Here is a 27,767-nt window from a genome sequence, read left to right on the forward strand (position 1 = left end):
CAATGTGGTTCAAGGACAAGGAATCCTTACAGGTTTGTCCGCTCTGCTGTGGAAACAGTACCAGGAACACTCAAGGATGCAGGGAAAAAGAAAAGCATTAACTACAGAGCACCCAGGGCTTTATGACCGAATCTGATGCAGTTCTCAGCCACGTCTGACCTTTGCTTGCAGGCATCACCCGCCTCCAGCACAGTTCAACCACAGCACGGGTGCATTGGAACTGAAGAGCTCCTGAATGACACCTCCAGCACTGTCCTCCGAGAGCACAACCAGGCCCAAGTCCTGCTGGCAGCACTCCAGGCAGGCTATGGAGCAGGTTTTCCTATGGCAGATCATGGCCCAGAAGAGGATGCAGCATAGGGAGGCCCTCTGCATGGGCAGCACTTCCAGAGCATTCCATGGCAGCTCCCAGCAGGCACCATCCTCATCCTGCCCATGGAAAATGTCCACTGGCTACAGCAGGAATTCTGCCTGTGCTGACAACTGTGGAGTGCTGGGTTTTGGGAAGAGGAAGACGGAGCAGAGATCATGAAGAGCAGTACTCACTACACACAGAACAGCGCAAGGACCAAGCAGCCAGCAATGGAACACGTCCTAAAGAACTCTCCCAGGCAGGCTGCAAGTACCACACCACATCCCTCCTCCTGACACCACTGGAGTTTGCCATGGACTCCAGCATGATCTGACCTAACCACCGGACAGGATGGAGAGGGTCCCTTGGGATGAGGGGCTCTTTGGTGCACATCTCTCTGTAAGACACGAGTTACACACACTGATCTCCTGGAGTACACCATTAACCTCTCGCACTGTGGAGATAACCACATCCACGTTTATCGCTTTCTAATCCACTGACTCCCAACTAAACCACGGTCAGTTGAGGAACAAACCAGCAAAGAAATTAATCCATGCAGCAAGTCTGCTTAATGCCTGCTGCTTCTGTCCCAGCCTCCACTCTATCAGGCCACATCCACAGACCCAAGCTGTCAGCACAAAGTATCTGCCTCTGCAGAACAAGAACAAACCCAAGAACCTGGAAGCTTGGGACTGGTGGGGGGAATCCCAAATAGGAAGAGCCACACAAAGAGATCTGCAAAGCCAGTTACTGCAGCAGCAAAACCAAACCCCCAAAACCATGCAAACAAAGCATCGCCAACCATCAGAACACCAAAACCATGCTCGCTGTGACACGGCTCTGCGAGTCAGTTAGAAAACTGCCACGAGGGAAGTCCGGTTGTGCATTCTTTTTCCTTTTATTAGACAGGACAGAGAATTTCCTTAAAATGCCGTAACAAGTCACAGTGATTGTAGATGGTTTCTGAAATGTACGATATCGATGGGAATACCTTTGACACGGTTTGTGTTGGGGTTCCTTTGTCACTGCAGATGTACCCTGGTCCACCAAACCATCTATCTTAAGGTTTCCCATGTAGAGAGCACACTCTGTCTCCTTCCTCCAGAAATGAACTTTGTCTAATAATCCTGCAAAATAATCAACCTTACAAAAGGCCTTCTTCAAATGTTATATTTATATATATATGTATATACATATATATACACACACATACACACATATATATAAATATAGACTCCTGTGGTTGGTTTTTTTTCCCATTCTAAGCAATGTCTCAATAAAGAGATCGGCAATTTTTTATTCTACAAAGAAGCAACACATGGAAGGGGAAATGAAAAGTCCGCAGAACATCATATCCATACCCACTGATTACACATAAAAGGAAAAAAAATCACCAGAACGACTGTCTCTGAAGTCTCCTCAATCACCAAAATTCAAGTGCAGAGGGGCCCGTCCCCGGCTCCAGGGTGGCCCCGGGGGCTGTGCAGCCCGGCCCCCCCTCCCCAGCGCCTCTGCACCTCCCTCCCATGGGGCCGGACCTGGTTGGAATGTATGGAGTTTAGGAAAGGTTCCCAACAAAGACCTCGCGGCCGGGCGGTCCCCTCTAGGCCAGCTTCAGCGTGCTCACGGGGAACGACGGCATGGTCACCATAGTCACCGGGTTTAGGACCGTCTGCCCCACTAACTGTGGGTGATGGACAACCTGGGTTCCTACAGCGGGCTTGGCCATCACCGCCTGCTGGCCAAGACTCGTGGTTCCATTCACTTGCTGGTGCGAGATCGTGTGAGCAATGTGGCTCACGACGGGCTGGCTGACGGCCACAGGCTGAGGGTAGATGGGCAGCTGCTGGCCGAGGTGGGCCATGTGGTTGATGGTGGCTGGGTGCACAGTGATGTGGCCGATAGGCTGAGCAGCAGTGGTGAGTTGCACGGGGCTGGATGTGGAAGGTGCAATGTGAGCAATGTGCTTGGTCTGTGGACCCTGAATCACGTGGTTGACAGTCTGGATGACCGAAGCGTGGGTAGTGGCTGTGTGGGCTATAACAGTCGATTGCACTGTCGAGGCCGCCACGATGTGAGTCTGTGCAGGGACGATCGCCTGCGGCTGGACCAGTGCTTGTGTCTGGATGGGAGGCGGAGGGTGGGCCGGGCTCTGTTTCTGCTGGATGGGCAGGTGCTGTGGCAGGACCGCCGGGTGGTGGGAAGCAGCGTTTGTGGGGACGGCTTTCAGCAGCTCCGGGTGCTGCCGCTGGGTTAGTTTTGGTAATGAGTTCACTGGCCTGTCGTCTTCCATGTCCTCATCCATGTTGTCTTCGCCCTCTGCAAAAAACGAAAGGATGAGACTCCCATAACAAAGCAAGCAGAGCATGGACCGGACTGACCGGCCTCCCTGACGGGCAGCAGGAGGAGTCGCTGAGCTACAGGCAGGCCGAATGCATGGCACAGCACAGCAGCCTCCACCAAGTCCCAGTGGGGCAGCACACTCTTCTCCTCCCTGTTTTTGAGCCAAGGACCTGAAGGTGTGAGCCGCTCAAAGCCCCAGCTAGAAAGGGGTGCTCACAACAGGCTGAGATCCCGCTCGGCAGCAAGGGAAGCAATGCAAGCAGAGGCAGATGGAGAGCAGCCAGGCTGAACTCTTGTCTGTGCTGGGAGGAACATGGAATCCTTCCCTTTCCAGTTGTTCCACCGATCAATACCACCCATTCCACTCCCAGAGTGGGAAGGGAACAGCCATGGAGAAACATGGCAGCAAGTTCCTTGTGTGGTTCTGGGAAGTGGACTCTTTCCCAGTCTATGAACTAAGGAAGCAATGCAGGAACATGCTGACCCTGCAGAGATCAGAAGACAAGCAGAGCACCCTGCCCTGCCTGCTCTAAAGCCATGCAGTAGAGACTGAAAATCTCCGAAGATACAGAAGCAGCAGGAAAACAGGGAAGATGCTTCCCTTCTGCCAGCTCTGTGGTTACTGGTAGCTCAAAGTGATCATTTTCAGCAGCAGTGGATGGCTGATGCTCCTATTGACTCCTACTCTCAACTTCCATCAGCCTACACTTGAAATCTGCAAGTGTGTTCAAAGGTGATGAGCCCAATACAAGCCTGAATGAACCAGAAAACGGAAGTTTTCCCTTCCTGGAGCCTGCTGTATGTCTGCCTGCAGTGCCAAGAGCAAATGCTGTCACGACTTGAAGGAGCTCCTGCAAGTGAATACGGATTGCTACAGCCTCCTCATCTCCAGCAAGCAAAGTGCTGCATGTCCATGACTGCCTGTTCTTCCTGCTGCAGATCACTGGTACGGAGGGAAGCATGCACTCTCCTAGCTCACACTGTACTGGGAATGGCACGTCACATATTCCATCATTTCATCTTCCCTGTGAATCCTTTTCACACAACGTGAGGGTTCATTAAGTTGCTCAAATGCTCTGGTGATCCTTCCTGTACCAACTCCTTCTTCTCTACGTGGCTGAACACCCTCCCACATCCATGCACAAATACATCAGGATGCTCATGCACCACCCGGTTCTAAAAGCAGGGCTGCAGAGCTGCACAACAGGAAAACTGAGTTTTGAAAGCAGAGACCTCCATGTGAGGGACCAGCAGATCAAATGCACAAACCTGCACTTTGTGTCTCCCTAATGCTGACACAGCTTTTCAGTCTGCCTTGCACAGGCACCAGTTATCAGACCAACAGCATCATTATAAAACACTTAAAAACATATTACTCTATCTGAATGCAAAGACACCTTGATGGTGCTAAATGAAGACCCCCAACCACCACTACACAACTGTGTCTGTGATGTGTGGTGATGACCAGGAGGAATCTTATGGGTACCTGACGCAGTCGAGGTAGATGCCTGGTCATCCTCCGGCTGAACCGTCTGCCGGATGATCCTGTCGATCTCCAGGATGTCCATCCACTGGCTCAGCTCGTTCTTCAGCTCTGCCAGGCGCTGCTGGGTAGCAATCTTCTCTCTCGCCAGCCGCTCCATCTCATGTTCATATTCCTTTTCCTTCCTCTTTAAAGTCTAAAGACAGAGGGAAGAAAAATAAGCCTAAGGAGAACAAAGACAAGTGTCATCTGCGCTAACCTGGTCACTCCCATGTCCACAGCTCCTCTTTTTAACAGTTGTGCTGGTGTAAAAGGTGTTCAGATACAGTTAACACCTTTCAAACTCAGGCAGAAAGGGAATGAGACAGGACAAGAGCTGGCCACAGAAACCTAGAGTTGCTTTGGCCAACAGCTTCCTGCCTTCTGAAGGAAAACCAACAAACCTCCAAACCAGAAATGCTGAACCACATTGTGTGAGTCCCTCCAACCCCAGGGTAAGTGTAAAGCTCAGAACTCCTCAGGGAAAGCTGTAAGGTTTCCTCTCTGAAAGTATCTGCCACTCTGAAGAGAGAAAATGAAACCTCCTTCCTGCATTCTTCCCCTTTGCTCTGACCTCCCCAACAAAACTAAAGAGCTAAGAGCCAAGAGCACTGAATTATGACTATGACTCATAGCATATATATCATATGAGGTGGAAGTCAGACACTTCCCAGCACTGCACTTCCACCCTGCTGGCTTCCTACACTCAACACAGGACACTGATGGCACCTGAGTGCAAACACAAGAGCAAGCATCTCTAAGCACACAACCAAATGACTCATGGATGCAGAGCGCTTGTGGACCATGAGGGACTGTCCAAGGCAGGCAACTGCTGGAGGTGCAGCAGCATAAGCCAGGCCTCCTCTCTTCTGTGTCAGTCCAAGGGAGTTCTTTGCTGCACTTCAGCATCAGTTTAGAGTAACAGGGCCTGTACTCAGCTCCCAACATCAGCCTCACTTCACCTGCCTCACAAAATACCTGAAGAGCATCAGGGCTCATGATGGTTGGGTGGGAGGGGGCAAAGGGAGGGAATGGGTGCAGCTCTCTCTGAATGCCAGGCAAGAGGCCATGGCACCACTGAGCGTCAGCCACCAGAGAGTGGGGCTATAGAGCTTTTACTACATACATCTATTTCCAAGCACCCCTATGGAAAGAAGCATCTACACAGAGCAGTGCAGAGCAACTGCCTGCTGGCCCACGGCCTGGGAGGTGGAAAATACCCCACATCTTTGCAAGGGGACAGAAACCCCCTGCGGAAAAGAGGGGGATGGAGGGGAAAAGCGAAGGCGATGATGGAGCTCCTGTGCTCAGGTTCAAATATGTGAGAAGATAACTTGTCTGAATGGCCTGCCCCTCACTGTGCCATCAGGAACACAGCAGGCAGGAGAAACCCCGAGCTGAGAACTGCTGTGCAGTGACGGGAGCCCAGCCCTGCTCTGCAGGCACATTCCCGGTGCAGTCACTCGCAGGGCACAGCACTGCAAGGACACAGCAGCAGCTTCCCAGGATTAGCAAGCAAGAAGTGCAGGAGCCTCAGCACCTTCCCCAGCCCAGCACAAGCAGCTCAAGCAGGTCTGATTCCTGCCCTGCTGCCAGGAGCTCCCAGCTCCGAGGTATGGGCAGGCGCTGGTGCTTGCTCATGAACCTGGAATTACCGGAGGGGCAGAACCCTCACAGGCACCAGCAGGGCCGGAGTTGCCCTGAGGATGCTCCCCTGCTCCAGCACAGGCTCTGGGCCTCTGCTGCTGGGAAATGCCTTGAGAGGCACCAGCTCCTGCAGCACCCAGCACAGCACATGCTGCTCCCGGGCTGGGTGCTCTCCAAGGGGAGCTGCAGCAGCAGATGGGCTGGAGTCTCTGCTGGCACAGGCAGTGCCTCCAAAGCTATTCCAAGATAGAGCAATTCGCGGTGGTAACAATGGGCTGAGCTGCTTGCCCCAATCATGAACTTGGCTGTGATTCACCAGAGCCTCCCTCTCCCACAGCTCCCAGCACTGCCCTGCAGGGTGCAGCCCCTTCCCACCTCTGCATGGTCCGGTTGCATGCCCTGCACTGGGTGAGCCTGGGCGCAGCAACAGACCCTGCGCAGGAACCTGCTGCCTTTGAACCTCTTTGCACCAGCAGGCAGGATGGAAGAGGGTGGGTTCCTGTCTCCCATGTCCCCTCTGTCCAGCAGCACCAGCAGCCCCTGGCACCTGCCCATCACCAGTTACTTTCTGCAGGTCACCCTGCCCACACTGGGTGCCAGGCTGTCCCGTCAGCCAGTAGAAAGTCCACAGTCACAGCCAGACCTTAGTCACTCTGACTTTGCTCACCTGCCTACTCACAGAGAACACCCTCAGAGAGATGAAAACTCGAGAGATTTCAAAGTTTACCTGGCTTAAAGCTGTCTGAATACGGACTGACTACAAACACCACTGTGGGGGAGCTTCCTCCTGACTCACGGTATGTCATGGGCTTACTGAGGACAAGGACCTGTGCTCCCACAGCCTACACCAACCCCGTGGAACCAGCACTCCCCCTCCTGCAGCCAGCATCACTGCCAGCCTGTGCCTGTTTAACCAGGGAAGCAGCACATGGGCAGCATCACAGCTGCCTGCTGTGAACCCCTCTGCTGAACCCGGTTCCTGACACACTGCCCCTGGTTCAGAACACACTGGCCTGGCTCCTGACACACTGCCCCCGGTTGCTCATGGTGGGAAGCCCACTGGAGTTACCAGCATCTCTCTTTTCCCACTTGCTCAGAGAGCAGCGGGAGCTGCAAACCCCTGCAGGAGGCAAGGGGCAGACACCTCAGGTTTGCTCTCTGCTCGGTGCAAGCAGTGGGGCTCTCGCCACCCAAACCTGGTGAGATTTGATTAGAGCACAACCCCCATGTACCCAGGCAGGCAGCGTGATTCCTGCCAGCTCAACAGACACCCCCCCCCCGAGACTGCTCTTTTCCAAGCAACAAACTTGGGCACAGCCCCTGCTCCTTATGTCTGTGCAGTGATGATGGCAGGGCTGCTTTTTTTAGCGTGACGAAGCTGGCAGCCTCGGTTGCCTGGGCAACTTTTACTCTGCAGGGTGAGGAACTTCAAAACTGGTTTATTTTTCACTTCTATGCATTTAAAAATATCCCCCAAGAGCATCGCTTGAGGCGCTGGAAGCCCTGACGTGGGGAAGAGGATCCACCCCAGGAAGCAGGCATGGATTCCCCTCACCTTCACGTGAATCCAACCACCACTCCTGACACTCGGGAAGTTTTGCCCGAGTTTGATGCCAAGAGCAAGCCCTTTGCTCGGCAGCACCAAGGGCCTGGGCAGTGAAGAGTCCCATCATCTTTCATTTAAGCAGCACAGACCACACTAAAATCCATGCATGGGTTTGCTTTTGCTCCCTGTATCTGATTGTCCTCCTTTACACATGGCAGCCTCTATCCATGTGGATGATAAAGCAAGACCAGCACAACAGCAGTGACAGCAAACACCCAACAGCACCAGTTCTAACACTTCACTCCTTTGAGCCCATCCTTGTGTGCACAAACTCCTGTTGTCAGTACACAGCAACAGCCATTCATCACTGTGAAGGATTTTCCATTTTATGGCTGGTTGTAATTAAATTGCTTATCCTTATGTCAGGATGGAAAATAATGCCCCAATGCTTTCCCTGTGCTTGCCTCAAGAATAAAGCCAGCCCTGCAGTTGGCATTAGTGAGGCTTAAAAGGTGTTCTTAAAAAGCTCCCCTTACAAACATTATATTAGCAATTTAAGAACACACTTTCAATGATGAGCTTTTCCCAAAGCACATTTCAGCCCTTGTGTTCTATTACATGGCATTCACTGATTAAAAACTCCTCATCAATGAGCAATCACGAAAGTGATTTGCAATTTCGAGCCAGACTCTGTAACTCTTTGCTATCAGGACCGCAGCCGCTGCAGCAAACGGGAGCTGCTGGGCCAGGGCAGGTCCCTGAGCACAATCCCACCTGCAGCATCTCCATGGGATTCAGCACGGACCTGACCCAGGCTTCCCACTGCCATACGGGTGCTGGTGCCCCTACGTAATGGGAAAAAAGCTAAAACCTAAGAAAAGGATCTTCTTTCATGGACTCCCACGGTGCAACAGATCTGCAGCACGAGCAGCCCACCAGCCATCTCCACAAATGCTGCACCAGAAACACGAGCCAGTGAAGTGAGGAACCCACAGTCCCCAACCAGCCCACAGCCCCAGACTGTTGGCAGATACCACACTCCCCTCAAGTGCTTTGGGTGGTTCATTACTGTATCCATTTGGGGGACTCCTGCTGTGAATCCTGCTACATTTTCTATGAGGTTCTTCAGCAGCTTGCTTAAAGCCCAGCATCCAACTCAACCCACCCTGCTGCCATGAAGGGGAGCCCATGAAAGCACAGAACCACAAAGTCGGTTCCCCCCACAGCATCAGGCCAGCATCCCCAGCATCTGCACGCCAGTGAGTGTGCCAGGAGAGGTAACAGCACCTACAGGAGCCTACAGCCAAGGGACCCGTTCCTGCACCCGGGACCTGCTGCACCCAAGCTCCTGCTGATGCCAATGGCCTCAGTCAGTGGCAAGCAGCACTGGGCAGGACCAGCGGAGGTAGCAGTGCTACCCTCCTCCTGCCTGTGTGCAGCCCCGGCTGGTTGCCATGGGAACCAAAGCCATGGTTTCCATGGCAACTGCTTCATTCAGCGGGCTGCTGGAGCCGCAATCCTGCAGTGGTCCGGATGTGCTAACCCGGCACCACTGATGGGAAGATGCAGGTTGTGGCACAGCAGCACCACAGCTGAAAGCACCCGTGCAGCTACACCCGGACAGACTGCACCACAGCAGGGTCTCCACGTGCTTCCCTGAGAGCCTCTGCTCAGGACAGCACGATGGACATAAAATCACAACAGGCTCGACCCAAACAGCACCAAGTGCTCAGCCCTGGGGAACCGCAGGATGGGGACCTGCAGGGACCAGTTCTCAGCAGACAGCCCGAGAGGGCAGGAGGAGCACAAGGACCTCAGGCCCCTGCTGCCTGTGCACCAGGTGTCAGGTCTCAAAGTGAACCTTTTACACGAGCACCAAAACCAAACTAAAACATGCAAGGTCAAACAGAGACCAAGCCATGCTCCCCACAGGCCTCACCACCAGCACCCTGCAGCACATGGATCCCATCCCTGGCACCGCTGCCTCCCTGTGGGTCCTTCCAAGGAGCCCCTGCGTGCAGGCTGACCCATGGACACAGACCCCATGGACATTTGCCAGCAGGCTCATGATCCAGCTCTCCCCAGTGCCAAACCTTGCACAGGGAAGGCAGCCAAAGGGCAGTGCTGTGCTCCGGGAGGTGGCTGCACCCTCGCACACACAAGCACAGTGACTTCAGGAAACAAGCAAGTCACTGCTGCAGGGGCTGCCCCGGCTCTTCTGCAGGTACAAAGTGAGCTGGGGAGGAGTGGTCACCATCAGGTCTGTGCACCCACAACTTGCAAGGGAAGAGATCAGTATCCAGAGACAAATACTTCACAGAACAGGCAGGAGCAGAGGAATCCTGGGGAAACGAGCACATGACATGCTCTGCTATTTACATTCGTTATTTGCACATCGTTAGCACTTAAGAATCCTGGTAAAGACAGACACTGGGTCATGGTATCTGGAACACAACTACAGCTGACACACGCTGATTGCATAGGCCTTGCAGACCCAGGAGGAGCCAGTGTCCTGAAGCACTGCTCTCTGGACAAAGTACAAGCAGTTACTAGGGCAGAGGGGAGGGAGAATCCAGATCAGGAAGACAAAGAATAAATTCAGGAAAGAAAAAGGAAAGGCAGCAAATGACTGGAACACGCAGAACACAAACACAAAGCAGGGAAAGGCAAAGCCATGCCCAGGGAAGCACCAAACCGGGCTGGCTTCCCCAGCAGATCTGGTTTCTGTGGGACTCCCGTGGTTAAGAGGAATTCAGTGTTAAAAAGATGTTACCTGCAGTGACCAAGTGCTAAGTTTGTACACAGCCCTGGCAGGGGATGGTGGCCCCAACATGAGCTCTCATGAACCACCCCCCTGGCAGATGATGACCACCATGGCGGGGGCTGAGGTGCTGGTGACACAGACACCAGCCTCCCACACCAGCCCTCTTCCCTGAACCTCCATCCCTGTAAGGAGGTCAGTGCCAGTTACTCACATCCCGATGGATCCACCTACGGCCCACAGAGCAGATCTGGGTCACCAGAGGATTTCTCTAACCTACCTCCCCCATTGTTATGGCCACGGCAGCAGTGGGAGGATGTAAAACCCAGTTGTTAGGTACAAATGACTCCAGTACCTGTGCACAGCTCTGAGTCACAGCTGTGCACATGGGTGAAAACCTCTGCCTCTGTGCTTAAGGGTTTAGGATTGTTGTGGTGCCTGACAGCATTGACTCCCAACTGCTACTCATGAAGGTGTCCTAAGGCTGGAGTTATTCTGCCCGGTACAAGCCCCAATGGGCGGCCTTAGGGTAGCTAAAGTCCCACAGAAATCCTAGACATGAAGCGATGGGAAGGTGCCAGCTGCTGGGGCCAAGCTCTCAATCATGACACACACTGCCCAGCAAGAGCAGAGCACAGCAACCAACCAGCCTGAGCATCAACCCCACTGCAGATCACTTGTAGAATGAGATCCAACTTCTTTAGTGACCATTGCCTCCCAAAGACCTCAGCCTTTGGAGAGCAGAGGCAAAGTCACATTGCTCCTTCCCGAGGCACAGGAAATGCCACAGTCACCCTCGGAGAGCCCATTCCTGTCCTCAATAAATCCAGGGAATAACCGGGTAATTGCCTGACGGGAGGCACCTGACTCGCACAGGCCAGCAGGTCACAGCCAGCACCTCCCCTTCACACACCATTTCCCCTCTGTGATGCCCCAAGATGACCCAAGCAGTCCGTGACTCAGATCAGGAGGTATCCCAGCACCACAGGACCAACAGCCCCAACCTGACACCCTCATCGTCAGACTGGGGACTGTGTTTTCTCCCAGGGGTGCTACACTGGCCAACCCTGAACAAACAGCATGACACCAAGAGAGATTTCAGGTAACAGTAAGAAGCCCACAGTCAAAGGGACATTCTAACCCTAAACCTGAGACAGTATTTTAACTTGTGATGACGGAAAAGGTGAGCAAGAGAGATAAAAGGAGAAGAAACCAGGAAGAAATGAATCAGTTTTCTCCTTTGTTTCCTCTTCGGTTTACTTGATGCATGTGTTAACATCCTGTGCAGGAGCAGCTTCACTGGCCACCAGGTCACCCACCTTCCACAGCCTGTGTGGGCCCTCCCAACCATGACTGGGAGGAAAGAGGCAACAAGAGTCACAGCTACAGAGAGGTGTCCAGATAAAGCCACGAGAAGTGCAGGGCAGGCCCAAGGCACCGGCAGGATCAGTCACCACTGATCTCTGATAGCAACAACTGAGACAAGCAGCCTCATAATAACCACATTCCTATCTCCACACCCTCCAAAGCATGTTTTATCAGCATTTCTATCACACCAGAGTAATGCCAACAAGACAACAGGAGATGACAGTGACTCCAGCTCCCACTGCTGCACCAGTTTCAGAGTCCTCCCCACTGACTGCTCTGCAGTTGACGATGGCCACTGGGATGGGAAGTGTGCAGGGCTGGGCCAGGCTCTGCTGCACTCGAGCACACACAGCACTTCCTGGTCCCTTGCAACTCCTTGTTTGTCATTTTAATTGTCAATAACTGCGTCACCGCAATTTTAAGGCGGATCAACACAGACCTTGGCTACAGGTAACAAGAGCAGGAGCCCAAAGCACACTGTGACTGGTGCCACAGGCCCGGCCTCCTCCCCGTCAGGCTCCCAGGGGAAGAACAAACTCACCAACCAACCAGCCAACCAACCAGTCACAGTGTCTGAGGGGGGTATTTGTATCTGGGAGTTTTGCCTTGTTCTAAAGGTAGGGACCTGTGCAACAGTACCCACAGGGCAGAGCCTGTGCAGTCAGCTGTAATTAGCACCACTCTCATCACGCCATGTGCGCTCCTCTCCAGCAGCAGATGACACCCAGGACAAGCAACAGCACCCAGATACAACTTAAACCAGCTACCGCACAAGCAGCACTGCTGTGCTCACTCACAGGTTGGTTTGGGTTTTACAACCTTGAGCACTTCTTTAAGCTACGACTCAAATGCCAGCAGCAGGATAGCAGAGATTCCCTAATAATTACAGAACTGTCACCACTTACTGCCTTGAAGTGTCCTGACCAGGCCATTTACCCCTTCCAAATGCTCATGGGTGAGTCAAGAGCGAGACACGGTTAAAAACCTCACCAACCCTTTGGCAAAGGCTAAGGAACAGCTTCCACCCGGTGCACAGGGTTCAGACACGGGGCACTGGAAACACTCCACTGCATGACACGCTTTGGGGCCACTCCTGCCAATAAAATCCACTCCCTGCTCTGTGGATGGAGCCTCCCTCGAGGCACAGGGCTGGATCCCAGGCACCTGCACTGCCCTGGAGCCTGCAGTGGCTTGTGCCAGCTCCGGTTCAGGACGGGAATCCCAAGTTTTCCCACTCAAAGACAGTGCAAGTCATCCAAAGGGAAAAAAGGTGTCAGTGTCCTGCATGCTCAGCACAGTGCTGGGATACACGCTGGAAGCTTTTCAAACACACCTGCATTGGGAACGGGCTGGCTCGGATCAGCACACCCAATGCCAGGAGATGGGAAGCTCCTTGAGCATTCCCGGCTTCTCAGGTTGAGCTCCATTGCCTGTATTGATGTAGGCCAGTGTCATAGCTCTGAAGCTAAAACCAGCTCCCCAGTGGCTCTATTAAGGGCAGGAACTTGAGCCTGCACTTGCTGTGCTCCCGCTGACTCCAAAGGAAGGTGAACTCTACATCCAAACTCTCACTTGTCCCACATTTTTAAGCAGGTTCCAACCTGCTTTACTTTACAAAACACTATGTTTTTAAAGGCCTTATTTCTCATCCCTGTCTGAAACGTGGATGACACCACGAGACATGACCACAGCCTGTTGCTGCTGGAAGCCTTTAACATTGGCAAAGAAATTCAGGCTAATTAGACAAGATGGAATCAATTGATCAGGTCAGGTAAACAGCACAAAGCAGCTCTGCCTGGCACGAGAGTGCTGTTCACGTGAGGACTGATGGACCCAGTTCTCACTGGGAAGTTTTAGAGAAGACAAGTACATTCACCTCGTAGCTGGCACAGAATGAAACCCAGCAGTCACAGCTGTACTTTCCAAGGGGGGAACTTGACTGGACTCAAGCATCACAGCCTGGCTTATGCATTCAGATCAATAGTCCAGTCACTGCAGTGCCTGAACATCAACGAGTTCTGTTCTTTATACAAATGGTAGCATCAGACATGTGGGTTTGTCGGTGCTACAGCACCTCCCTACACCAGAAACACCGTGTCTGTAGCGTTCTCCACCTGAGGAACACCTAAACCCTGACCTAAGCGCTCCTGTGGGACTCCAAAACCCCACCGGTCTCCTTACAAACCTCTGACTTCAATCTAAAGCAGTGGCCCACCACACAGGAAAACCACTGTGCCCTGGCCAGCAGGCAACTGAGGCCACAGGACACTGGGTGAAGCCAGCTCAGCCCAGCAAACCCACTCTTGTGGTCAGGTGAGGGTATGAGGGAGGTGCCCCTCCAAATGAACAGCACAGGGATTTACTTGGGAACCAAGAGGTGTCGGGTACAGTCAGTCCCGTATGCCACCGTGAGGGGTTTTTGGCATGAACGTTTTTAGCTCCTGAGAAAGGCACCAGACCACAGCAGCTGTGGGGGATGGAGACTGCTTTGACTATGAATTCACAGTCATCCACCAAAGTCTCTTTCTTAGAGCAGATACTCCTCTGCAGGACCAAGGCCCAGCATCCATCACCACCGCATCCCACCCCCCAATACGTTAGCAGTACCCCAGCAGCACGTGCCACAGTTCGGATCACAGCAGTGCCCTGCTCTGCAGTCTTCAAAGCATTTACTCTTTGCCTTGTGCACGCGCTGGGAAGCTCAGTTTTATCAAGTATTTGGCAAACATGTTATTATTTAGTCAGCGTTTGTCTAATATTTTGTAAGCACATTACTATTTAGTCAGCATCTGAGCCTGTTCTGGTGGGGAAGCTGGCAAACAGGCAGGGTTGTGTGATCTGGAACCTGCAGCTGGGCTCACACACAGCCTCTCATCCCTGCTGTCCCCTTGTCACCTGGTGAGCAAGTCACCTGGACCCCATCACACACCAAACGTGCAATAGAAAATAACCCCTGAAATGGGAGGTGCTCAGGTACCACAGGCTGAACATCACAGAATCACAGATGGGTTTGGGTTGGAAGGGACCTTAAAGCTCCTCCAGTTCCAACCCCTGCCATGGGCAGCGACCACTTCCACTGGAGCAGCTGCTCCAAGCCCCTGTGTCCAACCTGGCCTTGAGCACTGCCAGGGATGGGGCAGCCACAGCTGCTCTGGGCACCCTGTGCCAGCACCTCAGCACCCTCACAGGGGAGAGCTTCTGCCTAAGAGCTCAGCTCAGTCTCCCCTCGGGCAGGTTCAAGCCATTCCCCTTGGCCTGTCCCTACAGGCCCTTGTCCCAAGCCCCTCTCCAGGTTTCCTGCAGCCCCTTTAGGCACTGGAGCTGCTCTCAGGTCTCCCCTTCAAGAGCCTTCTCTTGTCCAGGCTGCCCCAGCCCAGCTCTCTCAGCCTGGCTCCAGAGCAGAGCTGCTCCAGCCCTCACAGCAGCTCCATGACCTGAACACAGAAAACAGCCTCGCTTCAGGGCTTCAATTACCTTCCAAATCAGATGATTACAACATCCCCTAAAGGGCAAAGGAATCCTTCAAAAAGACTCAAATCTCAGCTCCAGGCTGCACCTTGGAAACTTTCTGGAAGCCTCCAGTGTTGTGGCTGCTGCTTTGCAGGGAGGAAGGCAAAGGGTGAGGCGGCCACATAACCAATGTGCTTCGTCATGGCTCCAGAGCCCACCCCAGCTCCCGCTGAATCACCCTCTAACAGGATTAGTGACTTCCAGCTGCGTTCAGCCTCATTTCCTTTGTGCAACAGTGTGCTTAATTGCAGAGACTCTCATTTACTGTTGCAGAGCACAGCCCAGCTCCAAGGATAAATTAACATGACAGCTCCATGGGAAGCGCAGAATGTAACTTTCTGACTTATCTGATTTGATGCAGATACAAGTATTTCAACCCAGCCAAGGACACAAACAGCCATTTCTAAGAAGTTCCAGCTGGAACAGGGGAGCAAGGATTCTGTAGCAAGGGCGGCTGCAGCAATCAGTGTCCTGCCACGCTCCCACGGGCACAGAGCATCGGCTCCAGGCTGGCACACTGCACTGCTCCTCAGCAAGACTCGCTGTAGTGGGATTGCTGGTGGGGTTTTCCTCTTTAGTGCAAAACTACTTTGCTGTATTGGGAGTAAGAAGCTTTACTTGTAAATCTCCTTTGTACAATTCCTCTGCTCTTTTCAAGGGAGACAGGTGAGCCCCAAGCCTGTCAGTGACACCCCAGGCCTGATGCAGGGTTTACTGCCAAGAAAGCAATGGCTCTATTGTTCTTTCTTGCCATCAGACCGACTCTGTGCCCCTGTCTGCAGATGAGGCTGTGGCTCACCTCAACCCCTCCTTAGCTGGCTGGAGGGGTCCCAGCCCAGTCTGCAGTCCCACCAATACTCCCTATGACTGGTGGGGAGGGGCCAGCATCACCTGCAGGCTGCTCATCCCATCCCCACACTGATGAACACTGCCTTTGTTGAGACAGAGCAAAGCTTTATTCAAACTGAATTAAATAATAAGAATGCAAAAAAATTAATTGTGACCTCTGGGAAATCAAATCAGATTTCCAATAATCTGCTTTTTCTCAGACACAAACGGAGCACTCAGATTGCCAGCATGGCCGCATCCCATGATCCCAACACAGACCCACAGCCCAGCGCTGCCAAGGAAAACCCGGCTTTGGGATACTCCCTGTGAACTCCAGCGAGCGCTGCCAGAGGCACCCTTGCTGCCGGGAGAGGGGAGGAGGAGGAGGTTACACAAGCGCCCACGGGGCAGCGAGCCAGCCCGGCTGCAGGCTCAGCACAGGGCAGGCTCAGCGCCGGGCCAGGCTCAGCGCAGGGGCAGGCTCAGCGCAGGGGCAGGCTCAGCGCAGGGGCAGGCTCAGCGCAGGGGCAGGCTCAGCGCAGGGGCAGCGAGCCAGCACAGGGCAGGCTCAGCGCAGGGCAGGCTCAGCTCACTCACTGCTCACCACGGTCCCACTGTGCAAGCACTGGCGCTCACCATGTGCTCACTGCACACGTGGAAGTGGACGCTGCCATGGGAGCTCCTGTCCAGAGCATGGCCAGGAGGGGCCTGAGGTCACCGTGAGCTTCACTGCCGGGCTGCAGGCTGAGCAATGCTCTGCCAGTGCCAGCCCAGCAATGGATGACAGCAGCCAGATGCAGCGGCATGGACTGGCCCCATCCGAGTGCTCCTTGGGCACTCCTGGCACAGGAGCTGGAGCTGCACCCGCAGCCCATGGCCTCAGGGTGTTAGTCCCTGCCTGCACCCAGCTGGGTCCCAGCCACCAGGGTCCTTCAGCACCCTAAGTGTTCACTGAATGGGTAAATATGCTGCAGTTACACCACCCTGAGATACCCCCAGCCCCAGATAGTGGCACACAGAACAGCACAGGCACACCAGAGTAGTCAGGTCAAGAGACTGACAAATCCCAGCCACCTCATTCCTGGAAGGGATAAAACAAAAGCAGCACTGAAATGGACCCTGTGAGGCAGAAACTTACAGGAAACAAAATGCAGTTCTGAATCTGTGAACACCTTCTGCACCATCAGAAAAGCAGTTTATACTTCTTAAAAGGATGTGAGGAGAGTTTAATTCCTAGCAATTCACAGAGAAGTTGGTGCATGCACTTGTAGGCAGCATAAAACTGCATTGTATCCAAGCCTCAAAACACTCCACAATAGACCCAGAGAAGATGGAGAGGAAGAACTGGCCATCTCCTCTGATATCCTCCAAGAGAATCTGTAACTGTCTCCAAAAGCACAGAACAAAACCACAGCCAGGGAGCAGAGCCTGCTCCTGGATAGCCTGCACCCATATCACCATTCACACAGCATCAGCCATCACACCAGGAACTGCTCCATCTGTGACATCCCAACTCCAGACTCACCTCCTGACACCAGATTGGGTCATCTCATCGCTCCATCTCCCTCAGTGCTAACGGAAGCTCCTCTGCACTGACACCAGCCTGCCTGCCACATGGCACCTCACACCTTTGCTAATGCCCATGAGGCCACACTACAACCACATCTCCAAAATGACCTCCTCAAGCAACACAGGTTTCTCCTCCTTTGCCATCCTCCAGCAGCCGGTACCATCAGAATCTGCCTAATAAGAATTAGGGAGGCACCTGTGAGCACTACTGAGGAGGGCTAAGCTGGCCCAACTCTGACCCTCTGCACTAAAACTGCTGCACATAATCAAGGTCCAGCACCTGCAAGCCCAGGAATGAAAAGGTATCTGAGAGAAAATGGTAACAAAGCCAGAAAAAAAGACAACACTTTACCATGGGAAAGCCCACTGTGAACAGTCCTTAGCACCCTTTATTCCAGACACAATGTGAGGTCTATTTGTTCTCTCCATTTGCAATATAATTTAGCAACTTTTCCATTTTCCAGATGAATTTTAACTGCAATCCATGCCATTGATTTCACAACCACAGAGACCAGCTCCAAGAATCTTTTTTGTGCTACCATGAACCACTTTTACAAATACTGAATATCCAAACACTAACACTTACTGCACTCCACTTGCAAGCAGCACAGCTGAGTTTCAGCTTTGCTTTACCCCAGGCTCATTCATGGTAGCCCATCCTCCCAGAGCTTTGTGTTACAACCCTGAACTAGTCTTTCCCCAGCTCCAAGCAGATCACCTGTACTTGTATCTCCATCTCATCAAACATCTGAGACACTCAAAACCTTAATGGAAACATGTCTTTTCTAAGCAAACAGAAAACCTCCCTAAAACATGTGGATTAAAGTTCCCTTCAGTCCAACAAAGGAGCAGCTCCAGTTTATATAGCCTGAGTGTCCCTCTTTAAGATCTGAATTATCTGTTCACTGCAAAACCATCACTGGTGGGGATGCCTTATGGTTAACCTGGAGCTTCCAGTGTAAGGAGACTGCATGAAGCAAGTGTTCCTAGAAAGTCTGAATGTTCTGGAAATCTGGAGTTTCCAAGTGACTACACTCACATGGAAGGAGAAGGAGCAATGGGAGTTCTTCTCTCCCCTTTTCACTACAGGAAAAAGCAACTTGGTTTAAGCAAAGTCTGCTCCATTCTTGGCTCAGTGAAGTGCTGCCCAGTGGCAGCCACGCGAGCGCACACGTACCTGGATGTATCTCAAGGCACTCCTTAGGACACTGAGGTTTGAGGTCTTCTTGTCGTCGACGTTGGGGATGTTGCGCTTTAACGTCTCAAAGCACTCTTTCAAATGAGCCCGTCTAAAGGAAACACAGGTGTTTTGTCAGCTTGGGCAGCACACACCAGGCACCAGTTTAGCAGAGGGGCAGAGCTTCACTGGGGCCTTCATCAAGCAAAGCACTTACACATGTGCACAGCAGTCACCTGCCTGCTTACACCAGAGCCAGCTCAATCCAGCAGGAACACCACAGGGTTCTATGCACAGATTCCAGTCCTGGCTGTGCAGTCTTACATGAACTGTCTCATGTCCCTGTGCTGCTGATTCCACTTTCACCGCATTCCTGGTTTAACTATTCAGACTTACAATAGTTTTGGATCAGGAAGTGGTCTTTATTCTGTATTCACACTGTGCACAGCCCCCTGATCCTGGCTATTTTATTGCTTCAAATCAAGGGAAGCTACACTGTTATGCACATAGGGATTTACTTTGCGAGATCAGGGCTTTGAGGGTTATTGCAATGCAGCACACAGTGCAGCAGAACACAGGGGGAAGCAAGAGATGCTGGGCTGAGCTGTCAGGAAGCAAAGCAATTCCAGGAGATCCAGGGAAAGTCACCCGGAATTCTGTTGAGGTTGTTTGTTACAAACAAGCAAACAACCCCCCCCCAGCCAAACAAGCACTGACAGACCACAGGCCAAGCCAAGGGGGATGAGAGGGAAAGAGGGAATGACAGCAACCCCCCAGCCCCTGGCCTTACGCACCTGTTCTTCTCCAATTTATTATGTACTTCCCTGGTGCCAACCCTGTAACCCAAACAGAACAAAGATAAACTCAGTCAGTGTCAGTTCAAAACTACAGCCATCCATCCTGCTGTGTCTAGGGCACACAGGTCAATGTCAGAGAGCACTCCAGGGGTTCAGGTATCACTGCTGCATTCACACCTCCACCTCTGCTGGGTGAAGATACAGTGCACACTTCACAGGAGGAGGGACACACATGCGTATCCTGCACACAGGATACAAACAGGTACAGTGTGTGTGCCGGGGACAGCTTCTGGGCTTGGGTTCTGACCTGTCCCCACCCTTTGAACCAGGAATACTTTTAGGAAAAGCCAAATGAAACCAAGTTATCCCAGTTCTTCAGCTACAGCAGTGATAAAGTACATTAATAGACACATGAAGGCTTCAAGTACCTTCCATACACTATGGAAAGTAATTGCTTGCCTTTGGCTGAAGATACCCAGCCATGGAGCGTGTTAATGTTTCATAAATATTTAAACCAAATATTTGACAGCCTTTTCCCATGAAACCTTCCCAAGCCGAAGGAGACATCTTTCCTAACGGAGCAGCTCTGGGCAGACACAGCACACGCCATGGGCTATCCCATCCAGAGGCACTTCAGGAATCCTCCACACTGCTCAGGTTTTCCCAGCGTGCCTGTGCCAAGAGCTCTGGCAATCCTGCAGGGTACAAGGCCTGGACTGCAGCACGGACACGGCAATGCTGCCCCTGGCTCCCAGCTTCCCAGAGCACAAGGGCACAAGGCAGTTCTCTGGAGCAGCTGCAGCCATCCCAGAGCCACCAGGAACCCTCCTGCACCCCTCAAACCCACACAAGCCCCTCAGAGGCAGCTTCACTTGACTGAAGCACAAAGGCACCAATCCTTCCTGCAGCTGAGTGGTGTACAGAGAAGCTCCAAAGATCACAATCCATCTCTGAGGCATTACACTGGCATCCTAGAAAAGCCATTAGTTTTACATATCCTTACCTACTTTCCCCATCTCCTTCTATGCATTTTGGGATCTCTACATCCCAAAGGACATCATGAACCCTTTTTTTTGTCCACTACATCCTACACCTTCTCCTGCTCCCACAGGATGATACTGAAACTGCCTCCTTGCATGGAGGATACCCACATGGGAGGTCAGTACCATCTCACAGCCCTGTGCTCCTCTCACAGCTGGGTCACAGTGGCTCTGCACTGCAGCTCACAGCAAACACTGTAAGAAGCAGTCCTGAGCAAAAGCAAGTGCACTGCCACGTCCTGGACCAGCGTTCCAATGTAAACCCCACTGTAGTCACCCTCAACTGCAGGCAGTTGGGAACAGTTAGAGGTGTAGACATGGATGGGAGGAAAGACAGAGCAGACCCAGGTCACTGCTGCTGCAGGAAGGAAGACTGAGGGGCCAAGGGAAACAGGAGCTGGCTGCAGAGGGAACAATCTGCTCTGCAGGTCACAAGCAGTAACACTGGGCTGCGCATCCGGATACAGTGATCTGGAAACAACTGCCTGAGAAGACAGAGTCTGCACCAGCCCAAGTCCCTAAGAACAAGTTGGACAAACACAAACCTGGAGCGACATCAGTCACAAGTCCTGTCCGAGGGCGAGGACAAATCAAAACGCCTTCAGTCCCTTCCAGCTGCAGGAGCTCTCAACAAGCAGGAGGCCCTTAGCACCTACAGCACTAAGAAACTGAGACAGCAGCTGCGGTCATCTCTGTCCTGGGGAACAAAACCTCATAGATCACATCCCCGTTCTCAGGAAGGTGCCTGCCAGCAGTGCTGCTGCATGACACTGGACCAGTGTTTGCAGAGATCTTTAGCCAGACACAACAGCAGATGCTGCCTGAGATGAGAGAGGCAGTGCTGGGACTTGGGAACACACTTGTCCTGATGCAGGTCTGGCTTGGAAAATGAAATCCTTCTACAGAATTCTACAGTGTGCAGTCAGGGAGGGAAAATAAACATGGAGCTAAGGAATGCGCTATCAGGAATCGAAGAGGCATCCAAATTCCACACATGCTGGTGCTCCTGACCCAACAGCTCTGCAGCAGCAGCAGCTGCTCCAGGCCTGCGCCGCTCCCGGCACCATTTGCCTGGTCCCTCTCAGAAGCCTCCATGCACAAGCCGCACTCACCCGCCAGGTCTCTTCTTCTGCTCGTTCGGTTTGGTGTCTTCGGCCGGAGCCAGCTTCAGCATGCCGAGCGGCGCGGGCGCTGCCGGGTGCTGCAGGGCCGCCTGCGGCTGGGGCTGGATGGGCTGCTGCACCACATGGTGCTGCGAGATGGCCAGGACGGGTGCTGTGTAGTGCTGGAGCTGCTTCGGGCTGCCCGATGGGGGGGGCGCAGCGGCCCCGTCCGGCAGGAGCGGCCCCGGCGGCCGCTGGAGCACGGGTGGTGCCTCCTGGCTGAGGCCGGGGGCGCTCACCAGGGGCTGGTGGCGCTGGGCGAGCGGTGGGGACAGCGCAGTCTGAGCCTGCTGGGGGGGGCTGGTGACAACGGGGATGGGAATGACAGAAATGGGGGCTGCCAGCGGCGGGGGCGGCGGCGCCGGGGGGGAGATGGGCACCAGCAGCTCGCTGCGGGGCTCCTCGGGGGACACGGCGCTGTTGGCCCGCGGCGCGCTCCCCTTCCCGGCCTTCTTCTGCTCCTGCTCCCTCTCCAGGCGGAGCTTCTCCTTCTCGTGCTGCTCATTCTCCTCTGCAAGAGACACCGACAGTGGTTAATGGTCCTTCCCCATCCGAGGCCTTCAACCCGGCCACTGACAGCGGCACATGGAGCCCCCAGCAGCACCTGCGCCCCTGCAGACCCATTCCATGTCCCAGCTGTGCTGCACCTTCCACTCGCTGCCCCTTCCCTCCAGCATGGGCTATTTAAATACAACCCAAGTGCTGCTCCCACATTCACCCTTGAGGCCAAGCACCAGGGGATGCTGGCTCCTCGTGTCTGCAGCAACCCCGGCATCACTGGGGACAAGACATCACTGACCACGTGGAAAGAAACATCCCAATCTAGCCAGTTCCCTCTCCCGAGGTCCAACACTACGAGGCCTCTGCCAAGGACACACATTTCTGAGCTGAACAAGGGTAATGGACCTTGTTGGAGGGCCCCGGCAGGACCTGGATGGGAGCCTGTGCCTGCTCCTGCACAAGCCCACAGGCATGGGCTCAGTGCCCCAAGTGATGGCTGCTTCTGCAACACCTTCCCAAAGCCCTCCCTGCTTGTGCCTGTATGCAAAGGCATCCTTGTGCTGCAGAGGGTCACAGCCAACCACCCACCCGTGCAGGGCAGCACAGGGCAGGCTCCCAGGGTTAAAACACCCTGCGTTTCATGCAGCAAGTGTAAACCTCTGCCCAGGGGACACTGCACTGACACAAACCCATCGGGGTGCTCCTTCCTGCTGTAGGTTTTCCTGGAGCTCTTGATCTTGGCTTTGCTGTGTGTGTGTTCCCGTGTGTTTTCAGAACACCAGACAAAGTAAATGAAATCTGTGTGGCCTGACTAAGAAAATAAACCTCCATGAAGGCGATGCGGGCCCGCAGCTCCCGTTGGATGAGCATGGCACAAATGACATCTATTTATACAAGCCCTGTATATACAAGCCAGTGGCCCCACACCTCAGCAGCTCGCAGCCTGCATCGAACACCCTGAACCTGCTGTCCAGGCCCCACAGACCCAGTTCCCCACAGCCTCCAAGGGCTGCAACAAGAACTGGTGCTGCAGCAGCTCCTGCAGTTCCAACCCCTGCCTCGGGCAGCTCTGGCTGATGGCAGCGCCTGGGAGATTCCCAGGAGCGATTCCCAGTGCCGGGAAGCTGGAGGAGGAGGAGGTGACGTGCAGGCTGCTCATCAGCAGTATTTATGTAGATGTCTCTGGCTGCTGACTCGGTGCCAGCCAGGCCCCCGGGGCTGCGCATCCGGAGTCCCCTTCAGCCAAGGAGTTCAGCCCAAGCGTTACTTTGCTGCAGCCAAAGCCTGGCACGGGTGAGCCACTGTTCCCTGCATCTGGCCCGTGCAGAGGCGAAGGAGGACCCTGCTATGGCCCCTCCTGCAGGGAGAGGACTGAAGGGTCCCTAAGCCTTCCCTTCCTAACACACACACCCCTCAGGCTAGAAACGCTTTCACTGAGCTATCAAGATCTCCATCTCCTGCTCATTTTGTACTCAGGCCTTGCCAACAAACTAAAGCCAAGCTTTACAAAAGCCCCCTACAGCTCTTTGAGTTTCCATGCAAAGTGAGCTCACCCTTCACTGACACCCATACAAACAATGAAAGGTGCTCAGACACACGTGGTTCATCCTTTCACATGGGATGCACACGGTGCAGAAGCTGCTGTGAACCCCATAGGTAGGAAGGATACAAGGCTCTGGGCATTTCTTGGGCTATCAGGCCAGCTGAAGCTGCAGGTACCCACCAAAATGACGTGCCATTTCCACTCATTCTCCACATTGCCACCCAAGGGTCTGTGGACTGAGCAAACCACGGGAGAGAACCAGCCCTCGGGGGTCTGAGCCACAACCGAGGGGACAAGGAATCCCCCCCCACCCAAGCCATGCCACCTGCCAAAGGGCTTGGTCACAGGAGAGGGGACCTCAGTGTCACCATGTAGGACAACAGCAACGCCAGCAGCAACAGCACAAATCTCATCACGGGAGGACACAGAACGGGGTCACTGCTCCTCATTGGGGACTGGGGCTATTTTAGGGCCCTGATGGCCCAGGAGTACACGGTGCCAGGCACCCTTAACTGTGTTACCTCATAACCCACAGGCTTTAAATGCATCTCCTCCCTCTTGCATGCCCTGGCAATGCCACCATCAGTGACAGCCAAGGCAGAGCCACACGTGCTCCAGGGCCAGGGCACGTCCCAGGCCTCCTGCCCCACTGTGCTGCAGCAGCACTGCACCGGGAGCACTGCAATGCCCTTTTCCTGCTCCTGGTTTCAGCAGGGACACTCAGTACTCACACCTCACCAAGGGAATGTGCCTCTGTGGAACCCAGCATTGCGCCTCTGCCACACTTAAAGGTCCCTCCCCAGCACAGAGGGAGAATACAACAGGGATGCCCCATCCCTGGCAGTGTTCAAGGCCAGGCTGGATGGGGTTTGGAGCACTGTGCTCCAGTGGAAGGTGTCCCTGCCCATGGCAGGGGTTGGAACTGGATGAGCTTCAGGTCCCTTCCAACCCAAACCATTCTGATCCCACCAACCATTGGGCACCAGCTGTTAGCTCTGCAGAGCAATCTTTTGCATAGACTCAAGTGTTTCTCTGGATCACTGAATGCTCTGGAGCCCCCATTGCATGCCCTGAGCCATCACAGGCCTGGGAAAAGGGCCCTGGCTTTCCCTCACAGCAGTTCTGCAGCAGCAGCACCCGCAGGAGTCCCTCTGGGCTCTAACGTGCTGGGGACAGAAGGAGCCTCCAGATACTCTCCATGCCCATGGCTGGCCCGGCTGCACCCAGGGAGGGGACTGCCCCGCTGGCAGGAAGGGCAGGCTGGAGCCTGGGGTTAGGTTCTGTTGCTGCAGGTCCTGACTCTGCAGGGAAGAACCCGGAACGGGAAGATAAGAGCCGTCAGCAGCACTGGAGAGCAGCAGGGCTGGAGCCAGGCAAACCCTGAGTCATAACAAGGCTGCTGACACACACACGGGGCTGCGCCAGCAAACACCCCTGGCAGTGCTCAGGAACAAGCTGCAGGACTGAGAGCCCCCTGAAGCGTGACCCCTTCTCTGAGCCCCTCTGAGCCCTGGCTGACAGCAGCACAGCACAAGCCCAACCTCCCTCTCCCACCTCTGCTGAAGGCACTTTGTGTGGTGTTCACCCCCCTGCAGCCCCAAGACACAGCACCGGATTCCTGGATCCCCTGAGGAGAACAAAGAGCTGCTGCTGCTGCACCTTCATGCCTGCCTTGGGCAGGGGTTTCACCGGCTGCTCAAGGGAATGAATGGAAATGTGCAGTTACCCTTCCCAGTCCTACCTCCATCACTTGGAAAGGAGGAGACAATCTGCCCATCAAAGCACAAGACACTGGCACACAGGAGAAGCTTCCCTGGCTCACCCAAACTGGCTGGACCAGGGCAGTTATCCCTGAATGTACACAGGCATCCTCTCCGTCACAGAGCAAGGCTCTTCCCAAAGTTAGCATCTAACTCAAGAGCCAGCTTGTGGTATCAGGCCATTGCCAGAATACGGATGCTGGGTATGAGCTGGCCCTCCTCCTCCTCACCCACCAGCACTGCAGCCAAGGGAAACCTTTCTGCTCAGCACATGCCCTGTTGCCAATCCCATGTCACTAAGATGGGCCAAACTGGCAGGTAGAGGAGATGGGGAGCACAGGCCTGTGCTTACTGCGTGTTCACCACCCCTGCTGGCAGTGTTCACAGCCATGAAAAGCTGCAAAGGGAATGGAACAGCACCAAGCAAAGCAGAGAGCAAAGCCGAGCAGGGCCTATGGGAAAACCCCTGAGAAAACAAATACAAGTTACTTGTGATTATAAATAAATCTGTTTCCTGAGACATGAAGCGTTCCTGGATTAACCTAAACCCAAAAAAATCGGCTGCCCCCAGTGCAAGTCAAATGTCTCTGGAGCACAAGGGACAGACAGCAAAAGGACCTCGGTTGTGGTCGGTTTCTGTGCATGTAAACATGCAGGGGAGCCACGTTCTTACACAGAAAGGGTCAGCACAGGAGCATTATGAAGCACGGAAGCGCAAAGTGGATGGGACAGGGGTGCTTCAACACCCTGACTCCCAGAACCATCAGAAACACTGGAGTGCGAGGCCAACTCAGTGGACGTCCACGGGGTGTCTGCTCCTGCTGCATTCCCACAGGTTAACAGCATGAGGAACATGCAACATCAACTGTCCCCTTGCTACCCCAATCTGCTGGGTTTACCCCACACACAGCAATGAGATCCAAGCAGCATTATTACTAATACCAGCACTTACATGACACTTGCCACTGTGTAGGAGAACTGTGCGTGTCACAGCTCGGACCATGAGCCAGCCCCTGAGGTTTCACATCTCTCTGCACACACCTACACGAACCCATCTCACGCACTCACAGGAACCTGTTTCCAAGTCACATGAACGCAGCACAATGCGTGCAGCAAAGCCAAGGCTACTCACAAGATCCAACCGGGATGTGCAAGGAGGACACAAGCAAAAGAGCCTCCAAACCTGCTACTTTAAGTCAGTAAATAGCAGGATTTCACCCCAGCCACACAGGTGAACCCAAACAGCATCACAACTCCCCAGAGCAGCAAACAGCCCTCAGGAGTGAAAGCACAGGAGAAGAGCTGCTCTGGTTATGAATTAAGAAGAGCAAAGCCTCCATGGGTTACTTTTCCATTGGTGGAAGGTGCTGAGGGAGCAGGAAAAGGCAGTGCACACCTGATGGGAAAAGAAAGGCTTCAGGCACAGCGTGGGAATGGGATGCTCTGTGACACTCATGTCACGTCTGTGCGCGCTCCTGGGTGCACACTGCAGGCCCTGACCCCGAGGCCCGGCGCTGCATCCGCTGCAGAGCTGCGGGAGGGGCACCCCCACCCCCGGACCTCCCCCGGTGCTGCGGGGCGCCCGTGCCGGGGGCAGGAACGGGCGGAGCCCCGAGGCCCCTCCCACCCGGACCCGCGGTTCCGCTCCCCCGGCGCCTGCCCGTGCCCCCCCCCCCGCTGCCCCCGCCCCCAGCAGCTCCCGCCCGCGGGATCCCGCCGCAACCGGCCCCGGGGAGCGGCGCGCGGCCCCGCGCGCTCCCGGTGCGGGATCCCCCCCCCCCCGCGCGCGCAGTGACTCATCACAGCCCCCCCCCCCTCAGAGCCCCGCGCCAGCGGCGGGGCCGGGCGGGGCGGGCCCGCGTGCACGTGGTGGCGGGCGGGGCCTGGCGCGTCACGCGGCACGGCCCCGCCCCCGCCCCGCCGGCGGCGCGGGGACACGCAGCGCGCGGCGGCGGCGCGCCCGCGGGAGGGGCGGTGGCGGGGCCGGAGCCCCCCGGCGCGGACACGGCCCCCCCCGCACCCCTGGGAGGGCCCCGAGGCCGCCCCGAGCACACAGCGGGGCGGGGCCGCGCTCCCCCCGCCCCGGCCCCCCCCCCCACCGCTCTGTCACCTCCCCGCCCGCCGCGGGCTTCCCCCGCCGCCCCCGCGGCAGCGCCTCGCACCGGCAGCGCCCCCCCCCCATCTACCGGCCGGCACCGCCCTGCCCCCTGTGCGCGCCCCCGCGGCGCCCCGGCCGGGCGCGCGCTGTCAGGCAGCGGCCCCCTTACCACGTGCGCTCTGCTGCTGCTGCGCCTGCCACTCCAGGAACCGCGCCGCCTCCAGCAGCGTCTCGATGCTCAT

The 27,767-nt window shown here is 54.7% G+C and overlaps 1 protein-coding gene across 1 annotated transcript; it reads right to left on the minus strand.

The window, feature by feature from the left end:
• Positions 1-1,231: 1,231 nt before the first annotated feature.
• Positions 1,232-27,767, minus strand: MNT (MAX network transcriptional repressor). The gene is made up of 6 exons (XM_034068960.1): positions 27,695-27,767; positions 21,573-22,134; positions 19,418-19,459; positions 18,624-18,735; positions 4,182-4,374; positions 1,232-2,671 (listed from the first exon to the last, which is right to left on the minus strand). Exons 1-6 carry the CDS (start codon positions 27,765-27,767, stop codon positions 1,956-1,958), a joined length of 1,698 nt encoding a protein of 565 aa, XP_033924851.1. The 3' UTR covers positions 1,232-1,955.

The sequence above is a fragment of the Melopsittacus undulatus genome, chromosome 13 (assembly GCF_012275295.1).
Source record: "Melopsittacus undulatus isolate bMelUnd1 chromosome 13, bMelUnd1.mat.Z, whole genome shotgun sequence".
Taxonomy (NCBI): domain Eukaryota; kingdom Metazoa; phylum Chordata; class Aves; order Psittaciformes; family Psittaculidae; genus Melopsittacus; species Melopsittacus undulatus.